Source organism: Psittacula echo (genome assembly GCF_963264785.1).
Source record: "Psittacula echo genome assembly, chromosome: 26".
NCBI classification, from domain to species: domain Eukaryota; kingdom Metazoa; phylum Chordata; class Aves; order Psittaciformes; family Psittacidae; genus Psittacula; species Psittacula echo.
Window position 1 is genome coordinate 3,486,475 of NC_137761.1, and position 17,588 is coordinate 3,504,062.

General features: G+C 64.8%; 2 protein-coding genes across 3 annotated transcripts; both read left to right on the forward strand.

Moving 5' to 3' along the window:
* Positions 1 to 22: 22 nt before the first annotated feature.
* On the forward strand, positions 23 to 5,132 carry SLC39A1 (solute carrier family 39 member 1). Of its 2 annotated transcripts, none has more exons than XM_080634913.1 (3): positions 23 to 1,890; positions 2,517 to 2,647; positions 4,026 to 5,132. In XM_080634913.1, exons 1-3 carry the CDS (start codon positions 1,710 to 1,712, stop codon positions 4,539 to 4,541), a joined length of 828 nt encoding a protein of 275 aa, XP_080491039.1. In that variant the 5' UTR covers positions 23 to 1,709; the 3' UTR covers positions 4,542 to 5,132. The 2 variants fall into 2 exon arrangements, with proteins under 2 accessions (XP_080491039.1, XP_080491040.1); XM_080634914.1 differs by having other exon boundaries at positions 4,032 to 5,132.
* A 545-nt stretch (positions 5,133 to 5,677) lies between these two features.
* Positions 5,678 to 17,362, forward strand: CRTC2 (CREB regulated transcription coactivator 2). Its single transcript, XM_080634902.1, has 15 exons — positions 5,678 to 5,873; positions 8,314 to 8,415; positions 9,156 to 9,272; positions 9,387 to 9,448; positions 9,869 to 9,937; positions 10,268 to 10,371; positions 11,158 to 11,187; positions 11,301 to 11,380; positions 11,459 to 11,508; positions 11,588 to 11,832; positions 12,755 to 12,805; positions 13,019 to 13,434; positions 14,179 to 14,346; positions 14,428 to 14,590; positions 15,098 to 17,362. Exons 1-15 carry the CDS (start codon positions 5,691 to 5,693, stop codon positions 15,304 to 15,306), a joined length of 2,049 nt encoding a protein of 682 aa, XP_080491028.1. The 5' UTR covers positions 5,678 to 5,690; the 3' UTR covers positions 15,307 to 17,362.
* The last annotated feature ends 226 nt before the right edge of the window (positions 17,363 to 17,588 follow it).

Sequence of the window (17,588 nt, forward strand, 5' to 3'; positions counted from 1 at the left end):
GCCCTGTCCTGGTATCCCTGTGTCCATGTCCCTTGTTCCCCTATCCCTGTCCCTTGTTCCCCTATCCCTGTATCCATGTCCCTTGTTCCCATATCCCTGTATCCATGTCCCTTGTTCCCATATCCCTGTATCCATGTCCCTTGTTCCCCTATCCCTGTATCCATGTCCCTTGTTCCCGTATCCCTGTGTCCATGTCCCTTGTTCCCCTATCCCTGTATCCATGTCCCTTGTTCCCGTATCCCTGTATCCATGTCCCTTGTTCCCCTATCCCTGTATCCATGTCCCTTGTTCCCGTATCCCTGTGTCCATGTCCCTTGTTCCCCTATCCCTGTATCCATGTCCCTTGTTCCCGTATCCCTGTGTCCATGTCCCTTGTTCCCCTTATCCCTGTGTCCATGTCCCTTGTTCCCCTATCCCTGTATCCATGTCCCTTGTTCCCGTATCCCTGTGTCCATGTCCCTTGTTCCCCTTATCCCTGTGTCCATGTCCCTTGTTCCCCTATCCCTGTATCCATGTCCCTTGTTCCCGTATCCCTGTGTCCATGTCCCTTGTTCCCCTATCCCTGTATCCATGTCCCTTGTTCCCCTATCCCAGTATCCATGTCGCCTGTTGGAGCTGGAGCTCCCGTGCTCCCCATCAGCTCCAGCCCCTGCAGGACCAGGCCCTCCCATTCCCAGCACTGGGAATGCAGCTTCTCCACCTGGATCCTGCCTCCGGATGTTCCTGGGCATCCCTGGGAACACCGGGATGAGCAGCACTGGGCAGGGGGGAGGCAGCTCCTGGATCACCCAGGGATGGGGCTGAGGCTACACCGGGAAGGGGCCGGGATACCGGGAATGGGCCCCCCCCGGCTGCTCTGCAGCAAATCCATGGGGGGACGGGGGCAGGAGCTGGGGCACGGCCGATTGTCTGCAAGGGGGGGCAGCGATGTCCTGCCCGCCCCTGCCCGCCCCTGCCCGCCCCTGCCCGCAGCCCGAGCTCACCTCGTAGAGCCGAGCCCCGCGGGCAGCCCCGGGGTTCCCCGGTAGCGGCTCCTCCGCCTCCATCCCCTCCCCTTTGGCACCACCGGGGCCGGCCCCTCGGCGGAGCGGGACCCGTGTGCGCGTGCTCGTTTCCTATTGGCTGGCGCGCGCGCCGTGTAGCGGGTGCGCGGGTTTCTATTGGCTGAGGCCCGTGAGGCCCCGCCCCCTAGGACCCGCGGGCGGGGGGCTCGAGCCCCGTCCTGGATCCCTGGTCCCGTTCTCGATCCCGGATCCCAGTTCCGTGATCCTGGTCCTGGAACCCCGGCCCGATGCCTCGTCCCGGCCCTCGATCCCTGCCCTAGTTCTGTATCCCCAGTCCCTGATCCCTGTCCCGGATCCTGCTCGATCCCGCTCCCAGGTCTTTATCCCAGTCCGAACTTCCCGTTTCCGACCCCGATCCCTGTCCCGGTCCGCTATCCCGGTCCCTTATCCTGATGCCAGCTCTTTATCCCGGTCCTAGATCCTGATCCCGGTCCTTTATCCCGATCCCAGCTCTTGATCCCGATCCCTTATCCCGATCCCAGCTCTTGATCCCGATCCTTTATCCCGGTCCCTTATCCCGAGTTCCGGTCCCCGCTCCCTGTCCCGGCCCCATCCCAGCCCCGTTCCCTTCTCCCCGTCCCCACTTCCCGTTTCCGATCCCGTTCCCCGCTCCCTCCCTCCGGATGCTCTGAGCCCGGGCCCGCGATGGCGCCGGGAGCCGGGGCCCGGGGCGCGGTCGCGGCGGAGCTCGCTTGGAGCCCGGGGCTGGGCCCGCGGCCCCCGGCGGGGCTGGAGCCGGGGCTCGGCTCCCTCGCGCTGCGGCTGCTGCCGCTCGCCTGCGGGCTGGGGCCGCTCGGCTGCTTCCGGCGGCTCCGCGCCGACACCGGTAACGGCACCGGGGGGGGCTGGGATGTGCTTGGGGTCTGGGGGGGGTTGGGGGGTGGTGAGCGGGAAACAGGGGGGGTCCGGGGGGGGTCTCCATCCCCTTCATCCCCTCCCCATCATCGCCTTCCCTCATCCCATCCCCTCCCATCCCTTTCCCTCCATCCCTTCCCTTTCCCTCCATCCCTTCCCTTTCCCTCCATCCCTTCCCTTTCCCTCCATCTCTTCCCTTTCCCTCCATCCCTTCCCTTTCCCTCCATCCCTTCCCTTTCCCTCCATCCCTTCCCTTTCCCTCCATCCCTTCCCTTTCCCTCCATCCCTTCCCTTTCCCTCCATCCCATCCCTTTCCCTCCATCCCTTCCCTTTCCCTCCATCCCTTCCCTTTCCCTCCATCCCTTCCCTTTCCCTCCATCCCTTCCCTTTCCCTCCATCCCTTCCCTTTCCCTCCATCCCTTCCCTTTCCCTCCATCCCATCCCCTCCCCTCCATCCCCTCCCCATCCCATAGGAACAGGATGAAGGGGATGGGGGGGTTCCAATGGGCCCTGAGCCTGTGCAGGGCCCCGTGGCCGCTGGGGCTGCTCTGGGGGTCCCATGGGGGGGTCCCAGCCCCATCTCCCCCCCCCCCCCAGCGGCGCCGAGCCCGGTCCTGAGCCTCCTGAGCTGCTTCGCCGGGGGCGTGCTCCTGGGCACGGCGCTGCTGGAGCTGCTCCCCAGCGCCCTCGGCAGCATCGGGGCCGCGCTGGAGGGGCTGAGCCTCAGCGTGAGTGAGCGCGGGGAGCCCCATGGGGGCCTGTGCGCAACAGGGGCCCGGGCCCCTGCGTGGGGGTGACGGGGATGGAGACAACGGGGATGGGAACGATGGGAATGGGGCGATGGGGATGGAGATGATGGGGATGGAGGTGATGGGGATGGAGGTGATGGGGATGGAGATGATGGGGATGGAGATGATGGGGATGGAGGTGATGGGGATGGAGGTGATGGGGATGGAGGTGATGGGGATGGAGGTGATGGGGATGGAGATGATGGGGATGGAGATGATGGGGATGGAGATGATGGGGATGGGATGATGGGGATGGAGATGATGGGGATGGGATGATGGGGATGGAGATGATGGGGATGGAGATGATGGGGATGGAGATGATGGGGATGGGATGATGGGGATGGATGATGGGGATGGATGATGGGGATGGAGATGATGGGGATGAGATGATGGGGATGGAGATGATGGGGATGGAGATGATGGGGATGGAGATGATGGGGATGGAGATGATGGGGATGGAGATGATGGGGATGGAGATGATGGGGATGGAGATGATGGGGATGGAGATGATGGGGATGGAGGTGATGGGGATGGGATGATGGGGATGGAGATGATGGTGATGGAGATGATGGGGATGGAGGTGATGGGGATGGAGGTGATGGGGATGGAGGTGATGGGGATGGAGACAACGGGGATGGGAACGATGGGAATGGGGCGATGGGGATGGGAGAATGGGGATGGGATGATGGGGATGGAGATGATGGGGATGGGGCGATGGGGATGGAGGTGATGGGGATGGGATGATGGGGATGGGGCGATGGGGATGGAGATGATGGGGATGGAGATGATGGGGATGGGATGATGGGGATGGAGATGATGGGGATGGAGATGATGGGGATGGAGATGATGGGGATGGAGGTGATGGGGATGGAGATGATGGGGATGGAGGTGATGGGGATGGAGGTGATGGGGATGGAGGTGATGGGGATGGAGATGATGGGGATGGAGATGATGGGGATGGAGGTGATGGGGATGGAGATGATGGGGATGGAGGTGATGGGGATGGAGGTGATGGGGATGGAGGTGATGGGGATGGAGATGATGGGGATGGGAGAATGGGGATGGGATATTGGGGAGAGGGATGAGAGGTGGGGATGGGACCTGTGGAGATGGGATGGTGGGGACGAGCACAGTGGGGATGGAATGACGATGAGGGGATGGGATGGAGACATGGGATGGGGACAGTGGGGATGGGATGAGGCGGGAGACGAGAAGATGGGATAACGGGGATGGGGACAACAAGAATGGGATGAGGAGGAGGAAAAGGAGCCGCGGGGATGGAGCCCCTGGGTCCTTCCCGTGCCCTCCCTCCGCGCAGCCGCAGTTCCCGCTCCCCGCCTTCATCCTCTCGCTCGGGTTCCTGCTGCCGCCGCTGCTGGAAGCGATCGCGCAGGAGCCGCGGGCCCCGCTCCCCCCCTGCAGCCCCCCCCGGGCCGCGGCGCTGCTCCTGGCGCTGGGGCTGCGGGAGGCGGAGGCGGCCCCGGGGCTCAGCCCCGCGCGGCTCCTGCACAGCGGGGCCCTGGCCTCGGGCCTCGCCCTGCGCCTGCTGCGGGGGGGGCTCCGCCCGCGCGCGGTCGCCGCTTCCCTGCTCCTGCTCGCGGCCGGGGCCGCGCTCGGCGCCGGGGGCGCGCTCGGCGGCGGGGGCGCGCGGCTGGGGCTGGCCCGGGCCGTGCTGCGCGGGCTCGCGGCAGGGGCCCTGCTCTACGTCACGGCCCGCGAGGCCCCGCCCCGGGAGCTGCGGGAGCCGCGCCTGCGCGCGCCCGGCGCCCTCCTGCTCCTGGCGGGGTTCGCGCTCGTCAGCGGCGCCCTCCTGGGCGGGGCCGGAGACCTCTGACCCCTGACCTCTGACCCGGGGCCTGCTCCTTCTTCCCTATTCCCTATTCCCTACTCTCCCTTTTCCCTGTTTGCTGTTCCCTGTTCCCCATTCTCTTTTCCCCATTCCCTGTTCCTTAATCCCCACTCCATATTCTCCGTTCCCTATTATCTGTTCCCTATTCTCCATTCTCTATTCTCTATTCCTTCTTCACCATTGCCCATTCCCTACTTCCTGTTCTCCATTCCCTATTCTCCATTCTGTATTCCCTGTTCTCCTTTCCTTACTCTCCATTTCCCAGTGCCTATTCCCTGCTCCCCATTCCCTATTCCCCATTCCATATTCTTCATTCCCCATTCCCTGTTTTCCGTTCCCTGTTCCCCATTCCCCATGCCCCATTCCCATTCCCATTCCCTATGTCAGGAATGGGGCTCCCTTCTCCCCCCCTTTACCCACGTGCCAAAGGCTCCCCCCAGCCCCCCCCCGGCCTCCCTTTCCCCTTGCACAAAGGGGGGGACGGAGCGGGTCCCACAAGTGCCTTGATAGGGGAGGGGCAACAGCGCCCCCCCGCGGTTGGGAGGACGCATTGGAGGAATAAAGGACTTGAGCTGATGGAGCTGCCTTTACCGGGGGGGGCACATCGCTCCCCCCATAGGGGTATATGGGCTGGGGGGGTCACATTGTACCCCCCATAGGGGTATATGGGCTTGGGGGGGTCACATTGTACCCCCCATAGGGGTATATGGGCTGGGGGGGTCACATTGTACCCCCCATAGGGGTATATGGGCTGGGGGGGTCACATTGTACCCCCCATAGGGGTATATGGGCTTGGGGGGGTCACATTGTACCCCCCATAGGGGTATATGGGCTGGGGGGGTCACATTGTACCCCCCATAGGGCTACATTCGGGCTAGGGCCGCTTCGCCCCTCCCTGACGTCGCCGCAGTGCATGCTGGGACTTGTAGTCAGCCCCCAGCCTTCCGGTGCGTGGCCTCGGCCTCATCCCCCATCACCCCTTGCGCGCCCGCCGCGGGGCCTGCTGGGAATTGTAGTCATTTCTCCCCCTCACCCAACGGGTGGCTCGGCTCCAGCGGACTCCGTTCCCCAGCATCCCCCGCGAGCCGGGCGGGCAGGAGGGCGGTGGCGGTAGCGGAGCTGAGGGGGGGGAAGATGGCGGCGGCGGCAGGCGCAGGGCCTGGGCCCGGGCCCGGTGCGGGGTCCTCGGGCGGCGGCGGCTCCGGTTCCGGCTCGAACCCGCGCAAGTTCAGCGAGAAGATCGCGCTGCAGAAGCAGCGGCAGGCGGAGGAGACCGCGGCCTTCGAGGAGGTGATGATGGAGCTCGGCTCCACGCGGGTGAGCAGCGCCGCGGCCCGCGCCGCCGGGGGGAACCGGGGCCCTGAGGGGCCTGCGGGCGGGAGGGGAACGGGAGGGGGGGTGCTTTGGGGGGGGGTATGGGGGGTAATGAGGGTCTGTGGGGTGAGGAGGTGATGGGGTACCCCTGTGGGGTGTCTATGGGGGGTGTCTGTAGGGGCTGCTCCCTCTATGGGGTGGCTATGGGGGTAACCCCATATGGGGTGCGAATGGGGGGTGCCCGCCTATGGGGTGCGTATGGGGTGCCGAGGGGTTGGTATTCCCATGGGAAGCACTGGATGCTCCATCCCTGGCTTGAAGAGGGATGGAGCTGTCAAATCCCATCGGGATGGGGAAGGGATGGGGTATGCTCCGAGGGGAACGCCATAGGGATGGCTGGGGATGCCGTAGGGATGGCTGGGGATGCCGTAGGGATGGCTGGGGATGCCGTAGGGATGGCTGGGAATGCCGTAGGGATGGCTGGGGATGCCGTAGGGAAGGCTGGGAATGCCGTAGGGATGGCTGGGGATGCCGTAGGGATGGCTGGGAATGCCGTAGGGATGGCTGGGAATGCCGTAGGGATGGCTGGGGATGCCGTAGGGATGGCTGGGGATGCCGTAGGGATGGCTGGGGATGCCGTGCTTTGAGGTATGGAGCCAGGCTGTGCCAAGCCGGGTGATGGGATTCCCAGTCCTTCCCATTGGAGCAATGGGCTGGATCAGCGCAGGGAGCATGGAGATGGTGACAGGGACGCTTGGGATCAGTGGGAATGGGGGGGGGGCATTTGGGTTGGGAATCCCGCTGGAAGGCAGCGATCCCATGGGATCCTCGTGGCTGAGTTCCCGTTGATCCCCATGGGAAGCAGCGGCAGCATTCCCGGTATCCCAATGCCCTCCCGGCCCCATTCCCGGGGCGCTTCCTTTGGGCTCGGGATCTTCCCCCTGGAAGCGGCAGTGTTCAGCCCCAGCGCATCCTCAGGGATGGAGCGGGGATTTCGGGATCGCTGGAGCCGGCTTTCCCGCTGGATTCCCTTGGAATCGCGCTCGGGGCTGTGCTGCTCTCCCAGCTGGGATTCGGGAATCGCCTTCATCCCAATGGGACGCTCCCTTGGCGATGCTCATGGATCGCTGCCGCGCTGGAGCCGTGCTCCCGGTTTTCCATGGGCTTTTCCGGCCCCATCCCGCAGCCTTGAGCTGGGATCAGCTGCGGCCTTGCCGGCATTCCCAGCGCTCCGGGGGGTGGGAAAAACCTTGGCATGGCAGGGATGGGGCTCCGGCACCCCGGGAATTGCGGGCAGCCGCGGGGCTCTGGGAGCTCAGCACCAGCCATGGAGGGCGGAAGATCCCTAGGGATCGACGGCTTCCGGGTGGGCAGGGGCTGAGCACATCCTGCCCCGTTCCCAGCGCATTCCTGCCCTATTCCTGCCCCGTTCCCAGCGCATTCCTGCCCTATTCCTGCCCCATTCCTGCCCTATTCCTGCCCCGTTCCCAGCGCATTCCTGCCCTATTCCTGCCCCATTCCTGCCCTATTCCTGCCCCATTCCCAGCGCATTCCTGCCCTATTCCTGCCCCATTCCCAGCGCATTCCTGCCCTATTCCTGCCCCATTCCCAGCGCATTCCTGCCCCATTCCCAGCGCATTCCTGCCCTATTCCTGCCCTATTCCTGCCCCGTTCCCAGCGCATTCCTGCCCTATTCCTGCCCCGTTCCCAGCGCATTCCTGCCCTATTCCTGCCCCATTCCCAGCGCATTCCTGCCCTATTCCTGCCCCATTCCCAGCGCATTCCTGCCCCATTCCCAGCGCATTCCTGCCCTATTCCTGCCCTATTCCTGCCCCATTCCCTTCCATTCCTGCCCTATTCCTGCCCTGTTCCCAGCGCATTCCTGCCCTATTCCTGCCCCATTCCCTTCCATTCCTGCCCCATTCCCTTCCATTCCTGCCCCATTCCCTTCCATTCCCACCCTATTCCTGCCCCATTCCCTTCCATTCCTGCCCCATTCCCTTCCATTCCTGCCCCATTCCCTTCCATTCCTGCCCCATTCCCTTCCATTCCTGCCCCATTCCCTTCCATTCCCACCCTATTCCTGCCCCATTCCCTTCCATTCCCACCCTATTCCTGCCCCATTCCCTTCCATTCCTGCCCTATTCCTGCCCCATTCCCTTCCATTCCTGCCCCATTCCCACCCTATTCCTGCCCCATTCCCTTCCATTCCCACCCTATTCCTGCCCCATTCCCTTCCATTCCCACCCTATTCCTGCCCCATTCCCTTCCATTCCCGCCCCATTCCCTTCCATTCCTGCCCCATTCCCGCGCCATTCCCGCCCCCTTCCCGCACTCCATGGCTTCGCCTCCCTTTGGGCTCGCGCAGAGGAGCTGATCCCTGGGGATGGGGGGGTCCGGGATGCTCCGGGACCATTCCAGCATCCCGGCTCCCTGCTCCCAGTTGCAGGCCCAGAAGCTGCGCCTGGCGCACAGCCGGGGGCCCTATTACAGCGGATCCCTTCCCAACGTCAACCAGCTCGGCAGCGGCATTCCCGACTTCCAGGTGAGCTCCGGGATGGGATGGGGGGGGGGGGGACACACGGAATCCGTGTGGGTATCGTGGAATCATGGAAGGGGTGGCGCTGCAAAGGATGGAAGCGGCGGGAGCTCTGCTCCGAGGTGATGGACGGGATAAAAGGGAAGGGATGGGATAAGGGTAAAATATGGGATGGGAATGAAAGATGGGATAGGAGAAAAAGATGGGATAAGAGAGAAAGATTGGGATAAGAGGAATACGATGGGATAAGAGAAAAGGGATGGCTTAAGAGCAAAGGGAGGGGATGAAAGGGATGGGATAAGAGAGATGGGATGAAAGGGATGGGGTAAGAGGAATGGGATAAGAAGGATGGGATGAAAGGGATGGGATAAGAGAGATGGGATGAAAGGGATGGGGTAAGAGGAATGGGATAAGGATGATGGGATGAAAGGGATGGGATAAGAGAGATGGGTTGAAAGGGATGGGGTAAGAGGAATGGGATAAGAGAGATGGGATGAAAGGGATGGGATAAGAGGAAACGGCCTCCAGCTGCTCCAAGGGAGGTTTATTGGGAAGAGTTCATCCACTAAGGAGCGGTCGGGATTGGGACAGGGAGTGGTGGAGCCTCCATCCATGGAAGCGTTCCCACTCCATGCTGGGAGCGGCTGGGCTTGAGCTGGTTGATTCCATGATTCCATGATCCCTTTGGCGGCGGAAGGGGCTCATCCCGGCCTCTTCCCGGCCTCTTCCCGGCCTCTTCCCGGCAGGGCCCGCTCCATTCCCCGCTGGATTCCACGCGGAGCACCCGGCACCATGGGCTGGTGGAGCGGGTGCAGCGGGATCCGCGCCGGATGGTGTCCCCGCTCCGCCGCTACGTGCGCCAGATATCCTTTATCCCGGGCGGCATTCCCGTGGGATCGGCGCCTCCGGGCGGGCGGCATTCCCATGGGATCGGCGCCTCCGCATCCGCCTTGCTTTAGCCCTTAACGCGCTCGCACATCGACAGCTCTCCCTATGGACCCACGTACCTGTCGCCGCCCCCCGAGCCCAGCTGGAGGAGGTAAGTCCCCACTTTTCCTTGGATCCCAGCGTTGGGATCGGGAACGTCGGCTCCTGATGCTCCCTGCTTCCTCCGTGAGGACCGGGCCCAGCTCCTCCGTGGCCTCTTTCCCATCCTCCCTCAGCTCCCAAGGGAAAGCTTTGGCTTCCTCCCCCTGGAAGAGAGGGAGAAGGGCTCAAATCCCACCCATCCCAGCGCACAGCACCCCCCATCCCATGGGATCCAGGCCTCCTTCCGCAGCCCCCCCCTTCTCCCAGGCAGCACCCATGGAGCTGCCGGCGGGGATCCCTTCCTCTGGCTCCGGGTTGGGATCCCCACTGGGCTGCGGGCAGAGGGATAAAGGCTGGGAATGGGCTGAGGCTGTCACGGAGCAGCCCAGGATCCCTCCCCATTCCCAAGTAATGCTGCTCTTTCCCTAAGGACCATGCCCTGGGGGAACTTCCCCATGGACAAGGGCCACGTGTTCCGCCTGCCCTCGGCTCTCAACAGGTCAGTGCTTGCGTGCATCCCGGTTTTCCTCCCTTCCCTTGGGATTGCTGCGAGCCCCCCCGGGCTCCATGGGGATCACTCCCTTTGGGGGTCTCCATTCCCGCAGGGATGAGGGCGCGGGAGCCAGCGCTTCCCTTTGGGAGCCCCAGGGAGGTGACAGCGATGGGGGGGGCTGAGGGCACCTCCTGCTCCATCGCTCCCAGCCTGGCCCCATTGGATCCCATGGGATGAAGGGGGGGGGGGGAGCTTCCTGCCTCCCCTGCGTGCCCCTGTGGAACGGGGGCTCCCAAGGGCCATTCCTGCCCTGAGCCCGGCTCCCGGCTCCCGCAGGACGAATTCCGACTCGGCTCTGCACACGAGCGCCCTGAACCCCGGCCCCCAGGAGCCCTTCCTGGGCCCCGCGCAGGGACCCCCCGCGCCCAGGCGCCGCGGCGGTGAGAGCCCCCGGGCAGCCGGGACCCCCTGGGCCCCCCCTGTGTCCGTCCCCCTGTGTCCGTCCCCCTGTGTCCGTCCCCCTGTATCCATCGTCCTGTATCCATCATCCTGTGTCCATCCCCCTGTGTCCATCCCCCTGTGTCCGTCCCCCTGTGTCCATCCCCCTGTGTCCGTCCCCCTGTGTCCGTCCCCCTGTAGCCATCATCCTGTGTCCATCATCCTGTGTCCGTCCCCCTGTGTCCGTCCCCCTGTGTCCGTCCCCCTGTGTCCGTCCCCCTGTGTCCGTCCCCCTGTGTCCGTCCCCCTGTAGCCATCATCCTGTGTCCATCATCCTGTGTCCATCCCCCTGTGTCCGTCCCCCTGTGTCCATCCCCCTGTGTCCGTCCCCCTGTAGCCATCATCCTGTGTCCATCATCCTGTATCCATCCCCCCGTGTCCATCCCCCCGTGTCCATCCCCCCGTGTCCATCCCCCCGTGTCCATCCCCCCGTGTCCATCCCCCCGTGTCCATCCCCCCGTGTCCATCCCCCCGTGTCCATCCCCCCGTGTCCATCCCCCCGTATCCATCATCCTGTATCCATGCCCCCGTATCCATCCCCCCGTGTCCATCCCCCCGTGTCCATCCCCCCGTGTCCATCCCCCCGTGTCCATCCCCCCGTGTCCATCCCCCCGTGTCCATCCCCCCGTGTCCATCCCCCTGTATCCATCATCCTGTATCCATCCCCCCGTATCCATCCCCCTGTGTCCATCCCCCCGTATCCATCCCCATTCCCTCCTCTTTTCCAGGTTTCCTGGATGGGGATGCAGACAGCAAAGGTGAGCCCCACATCCCTGATCCCAGCCTCTGCGTCCCCCCGGCTCCATGCCCGGGGGGGGGGGTCCCTGTGTCCCTGCCTCCCTCACGCCCCATTCCCGCTGCCTCTTCCCAGTGTTCCTTTTCCAAGTGCCTCCCATCGAAGAGACCTTCGATGATCCCAAGCCTCCGCTGAAGCCCTGGGACACGCGGAAGGTGGGTGAGGACCGGGGGGGGCCGCGGCTCAGCGCCCATCCTGCCCTCACCTCCTGCTTCCCTCTTGCCCCCCCCCAGCTCTCCTCCTCCTCCGCCCGGCCGCGCTCCTGCGAGGTGCCTGGGATCCAGTGAGTGCTTTGGGAATGCCTTGGGAGCGGGGATGCGGCCGCCGGCCCATTCCCAGCGCTCTGCTCTCCCCTTCGCCAGCGTCTTCCCATCCCCGGAGCCCGGCGCCTCCGTGCCCCTCATCCCGCCCGGCCTCAACACGGGGGGGTCCCTGCCCGACCTCACCTCCCTGCACTTCCCGTCCCCGCTGCCCACGCCCCTGGATCCGGAGGAGAGCCCATTCCCGAGCCTGAGCGGCGGCGGCAGCACCGGGAACCTGGCCACCACCATGACCCAGCTGGGCATCAGCGGCTCCATGGCGCTGCCGCCCGCCTACGACTCCCAGGGTAGGGAAGGAGCCCGGCCCCGCGCGCTGGGATGGGCTGGGATGGGCTGGGATGCATTGGGATGCACTGGGATGGGCTGGGATGCACTGGGATGCATTGGGATGCACTGGGATGGGCTGGGATGGGCTGGGATGGGCTGGGATGCGCTGGGATGGGCTGGGATGGGCTGGGATGCATTGGGATGCACTGGGATGGGCTGGGATGCACTGGGATGGGCTGGGATGCACTGGGATGGGCTGGGATGCATTGGGATGCGCTGGGATGCATTGGGATGCGCTGGGATGCGCTGGGATGCACTGGGATGCCCTGGGATGCCCTGGGATGCGCTGGGATGCGCTGGGATGCGCTGGGATGCATTGGGATGCGCTGGGATGCATTGGGATGCACTGGGATGCATTGGGATGCGCTGGGATGGGCTGGGATGCGCTGGGATGGGCTGGGATGCATTGGGATGGGCTGGGATGCATTGGGATGCGCTGGGATGCACTGGGATGCATTGGGATGCACTGGGATGCACTGGGATGCATTGGGATGCATTGGGATGCATTGGGATGCGCTGGGATGCACTGGGATGCACTGGGATGCACTGGGATGCACTGGGATGCATTGGGATGCACTGGGATGCATTGGGATGCATTGGGATGCATTGGGATGTGCTGGGATGCATTGGGATGCATTGGGATGTGCTGGGATGCATTGGGATGTGCTGGGATGCATTGGGATGTGCTGGGATGCATTGGGATGCATTGGGATGCGCTGGGTGGCTGGAGCAGCCACTTGAGGGAGGAGCGCGCACAATGGGTTGGAGGTATCCCGGTGGTCCCAGCCTGGGAATGCTGCTGCTTTTCCAAGCTGGAGCATCCCAAGGGATGTGTGTGTGTATCCCAGTGCCGATCCCAAGGGATGTGCGTGTGTATCCCAGTGCCGATCCCAAGGGATGTGTGTGTGTATCCCAGTGCCGATCCCAAGGGATGTGTGTGTGTATCCCAGTGCCGATCCCAAGGGATGTGCGTGCCTGTCCGTGTCTCCATCGTGTCTCCATCACCTCCCACCCCCCTGCCCCCCCCCCCTTCTCGTTCCTCCCCCCCCCTTTCCCACCATTCCCGGCTCCCTTCCCTCGGGATAACTCCGTTCCCACCCTTCCCTCGGGATAACTCCGTTCCCACCCTTCCCTTGGGATAACTCCGTTCCCACCCTTCCCTCGGGATAACTCCGTTCCCACCCTTCCCTTGGGATAACGCCTCCTCTCTTCTCTTTGTGTCCCCGCAGGCCTGGCCCCGGCCCTGGGCAGCCCCGGCCTCCCCCCCCCCTCGCTCCCGGCCTCCCGGAGCCTCCCGGCCCCGCTGCCCGCGCCGCCCCCCCCCCCCCCCCTCCTCCTCCTCTTCCTCCTCCTCCTCCTCCTCCTCGTCCTTGGCCGCCCTGGCCCAGGCCCCCCCCGGCTCCTCCCCGCGGCGCCGGGGCCCGCTCAGCCTCGCCCTGGGGGCCGAGACCCGGCGCCAGCTCCCGAACCGCTTCTCCCCGGCCCCGCCGCAGCCGCAGCCACAGCCCCTGCCCCTGCCGCCAACTGCGCATGCGCCGCTGCCTCCGCCGCCCGGCGGCCAGGTACGGACCCGCCCCCGGCCCCCCCCTTCCTCCCCCTCCTCCTCCTCCTTCCTCTCCCCTCTCCCCCCCCTCCTCTTCCTCCTCCTCTTCTTCCTCTTCTCCTTCCTCTTCTTCCCCCTCCCTCCTCTTCGCCCTCTTCCTTCCCCCTCCTCCCCTTCCTCCTTTTCCTCTGCTTCCTCTTCTTTCTCCTCCCTCCTCTTCCTCTTCGCCCTCTTCTTTTCTCTTCTTCCTCCCCCTCCCTTTTCCTCTTCCTTCTCCCCTTTTTCTTCATCCTTCTCCTTCCTCCTCCTTTTCCTCCTCTTCCTCCTCTCCCTTCTCCTCCTCCTCCTCCTCCGTGTCTTTGTGTCCATCCTCATCTCAATCACAACCCCTTGACCCCCTATGGAGCCTCCCTCCCTCCCTATGGAGCCTCCCTCCCCCCCTATGGAGCCTCCCTCCCCCCCTATGGAGCCTCCCTCCCTCCCTATGGAGCCTCCCTCCCCCCCTATGGAGCCTCCCTCCCCCCCTATGGAGCCTCCCTCCCCCCCTATGGAGCCTCCCTCCTCCCCTATGGAGCCTCCCTCCATGGGGCGATGATGAGCAAGGACCCCCCTACCCCTCTCGGGATGCCCCCCCCATGATTCCCTATGGGAATGGGGGCTCCCACCCCATTCGGGGGGGGGGGGGAGCTCTCCCCATTGCCCCCCCCCCGCTCTATGGGGCAATGGGGGGCCCCCCCCGACCCCCTCCCTCGCTCTCTCCTAGGGGCTCCCATTGGACAGCACCAAGCTGGCGGCCGAGCAGCGCCTGCCACCTTACCCCTACCCCCAGCCCGGCCTCCTCCTGCCCCACAGAGCCCCCCCGGCCCCCCAAGTGCTGCCCCCCCAGTACCAGCCGCTGGGGCAGCCCCTGGGGGACTTCGCCTTGGGCACTGTGAGTCTATGGGGCGGGGGGGGGGAGATGGACACCCCCACCCCCCCTTTGTATCCCTCTAATCCCGCTTTCCCCTCCCAGTTTGACCAGTTTGGGATGGGGGAAGGCTCCGGAGGTGCCGGGTTCCCGGAGGAATTGGGCTACCAAGAGAGCCAAGGGGGCTACGAGGCCCCCATCCTCAGCCGCCCGCCCCATAGCAACTGCAGCCGGCACGGGGGGGCCGTGCCCAGCGGCCTCCTCCCAGGTGGGTGAGCACCAGCATCCCTGGGCATTCCCATGGGGATAACGGGATCCCGCCCCCGTCCCGTTCCCTCCATAGGGGATCCCTGGGCGTTCCCATGGGGATAACGGGATCCCGCCCCTGTCCCGTTCCCTCCATAGGGGATCCCTGGGCGTTCCCATGGGGATAACGGGATCCCGCCCCCGTCCCGTTCCCTCCATAGGGGATCCCTGGGCGTTCCCATGGGGATAACGGGATCCCGCCCCCGTCCCGTTCCCTCCATAGGGGATCCCTGGGCGTTCCCATGGGGATAACGGGATCCCGCCCCCGTCCCGTTCCCTCCATAGGGGATCCCTGGGCGTTCCCATGGGGATAACGGGATCCCGCCCCCGTCCCGTTCCCTCCATAGCGGATCCCTGGGCGTTCCCATGGGGATGACGGGATCCCGCCCCCGTCCCGTTCCCTCCATAGCGGATCCCTGGGCATTCCCATGGGGATAACGGGATCCCGCCCCTCGCGCTCTCTCCGCAGGCGAGTCCCCGGCCGGGATCTCCAAGGAGGTGGCCGCGGCGCTCGCTGCCGTGCCCGGCTTCGAGGTGGACGCGGCGGCGCTGGGGCTGGAGGAGGAGCTGCGCATCGAGCCCCTGGGGCTGGACGGGCTCTGCCTGCTCAGCGACCCCGGCGCGCTGCTGCCCGACCCCGCCGTCGAGGAGGCCTTCCGCAGCGACCGGCTCCAGTGAGGGCCCCGGCACTGCCCCCCCCCCAGAGCCCAATGGGCTGTCCCAGTGGCACTGCCCCCCATAGACCCCAATGGGGATGGGGAATGCGCCATTGTGGCTATAGGGGGGTGGGGTGCGCCATTGGCACTGGCCCCCCCCCATAGAGCCCAATGGGCTGTCCCAGTGGCACTGCCCCCCATAGACCCCAATGGGGATGGGGAATGCGCCATTGTGGCTATAGGGGGGTGGGGTGCGCCATTGGCACTGGCCCCCCCCATAGAGCCCAATGGGATGTCCCAGTGGCACTGCCCCCCGTAGACCCCAATGGGGATGGGGAATGCGCCATTGTTGCTATAGGGGTGTGGGGTGCGCCATTGGCACTGGCCCCCCCCCCATAGAGCCCAATGGGATGTCCCAGTGGCACTGCCCCCCATAGACGCCAATGGGGATGGGGAATGCGCCATTGTGGCTATAGGGGGGTGGGGTGCACCATTGGCACTGGCCCCCCCCCCATAGAGCCCAATGGGATGTCCCAGTGGCACTGCCCCCCGTAGACCCCAATGGGGATGGGGGATGCGCCATTGTTACTATAGGGGGGTGGGGTGCACCATTGGCACTGCCCCCCCACCATAGAGCCCAATGGGATGTCCCATTGGCACTGGCTCCCCCATAGACCCCAATGGGGATGGGGGATGCGCCATTGTTACTATAGGGGTGTGGGGTGTCCCATTGGCACTGGCCCCCCCGTAGACCCCAATTGGGATGAGGGGGCCCTATTGACATTGTCCCCCCCTATAGACCCCAATGGGGATGTGGGGTGTGCCATTGTTATTATAGGGGTGTGGGGTGCACCACTGGCACTGGCCCCCCCTATAGACCCCGATGGGGATGTGGGGTGTGCCATTGGCACTTGCCCCCTCCAGACACCCCAATGGGATGTCCCAGTAGCACTGGCCCCCCTGTAGACCCCAATGGGGATGGGGGGGGCCCTATTGGCATTGTCCCCCCCCGTAGACCCCAATGGGGCCATGGGATCCACCATTGTCACTATAGGGGTGTGGGGTGTCTCATTGGCACTTGCCCCCCTGTAGACCCCAATGGGGATGGGGGGGGGCCTATTGGCATTGTCCCCCCCCATAGACCCCATGGGGTGTCCCAGTGGCACTGGCCCCCCCATAGGCCCCAATGGGGATGTGGGGTGTGCCATTGTTGCTATAGGGGTGTGGGGTGCACCATTGGTGCTGTCCCCCCCATAGACCCCAATGGGGGTGTGGGATGCACCGTTGGCACTGGCCCCCCTGTAGAACCCAATGGGGATGGGGGGGCCCCATTGGCATCGTGTCCCCCCCATAGAGCCCAATGGGGCCATGGGTTCCACCCTATAGGGGTGTGGGGTGGCTCCTTTTCATTGTCCCCCCCCATAGAGCCCAATGGGCTGTCCCATTGGCACCGGCCCCCCCATAGACCCCAATGGGGATGTGGGGTGCACCATTGTTACTATAGGGGTGTGGGGTGCCCCATTGGCACTGTCTCCCCATAGAACCCAATGGGGATAGGGGGCCCCCATTGGCATTGTCCCTCCCCATAGAACCCAATGGGGTGTCCCAGTGGCACTGGCCCCCCCATAGGCCCCAATGGGGATGTGGGGTGTGCCATTGTCGCTATAGGGGTGTGGAGTCCCCCATTGTCCCTCTCCCCCCGCCATGGGCTCTAAGTGGGGGGGCCCAGGAGCCCGGCGCTCCCCAGCCCCACAGCGCCCCCCCGCGGGGTCTCCCTGTACATAGCACCCGAGATGGAGTCCCCCATAGGCGGGGGGGGGCCCGGGGGGGGGCAGCTTCTCTTTGTACTCCCTTTAATGCCTGATGCTCATGTTTAAGGTGAATCCCCCCCCCCGCCCCATATGGACCCGTCCAGCCCCATAGGGACCCCCCCCCCAGCCTGGGGATGCATAGAAAGCACTTGGAACTTTGCCCCCCCCCCCATCACTATTGGAAGGTCCCATTGTGAGGTTGGGAGGGGGGGGTTATGGGGTGTGTGCCCCACCCCTCCATTATTGGGGGTCCCAATGGGGTCTGGGGGGGCCATGAGGGGGGTCCCCATGGGGGGGGTCAGGGGGTGCCCCCCCCATCAGAGCGATTTATTATTATTATTATTTTTTAAATATATTCTATGTTAATGAACCCCCCCGCGCTCTGATTGGTTCGTTCCATGCGGGGCGGGCCCATAGATCCTGGGGGGCACAAGGGGGGGTCCGGTTGCTCCAGGTCCTTATGGGGGGGGGGGGGGTGTGTGGAGCGTCCTCC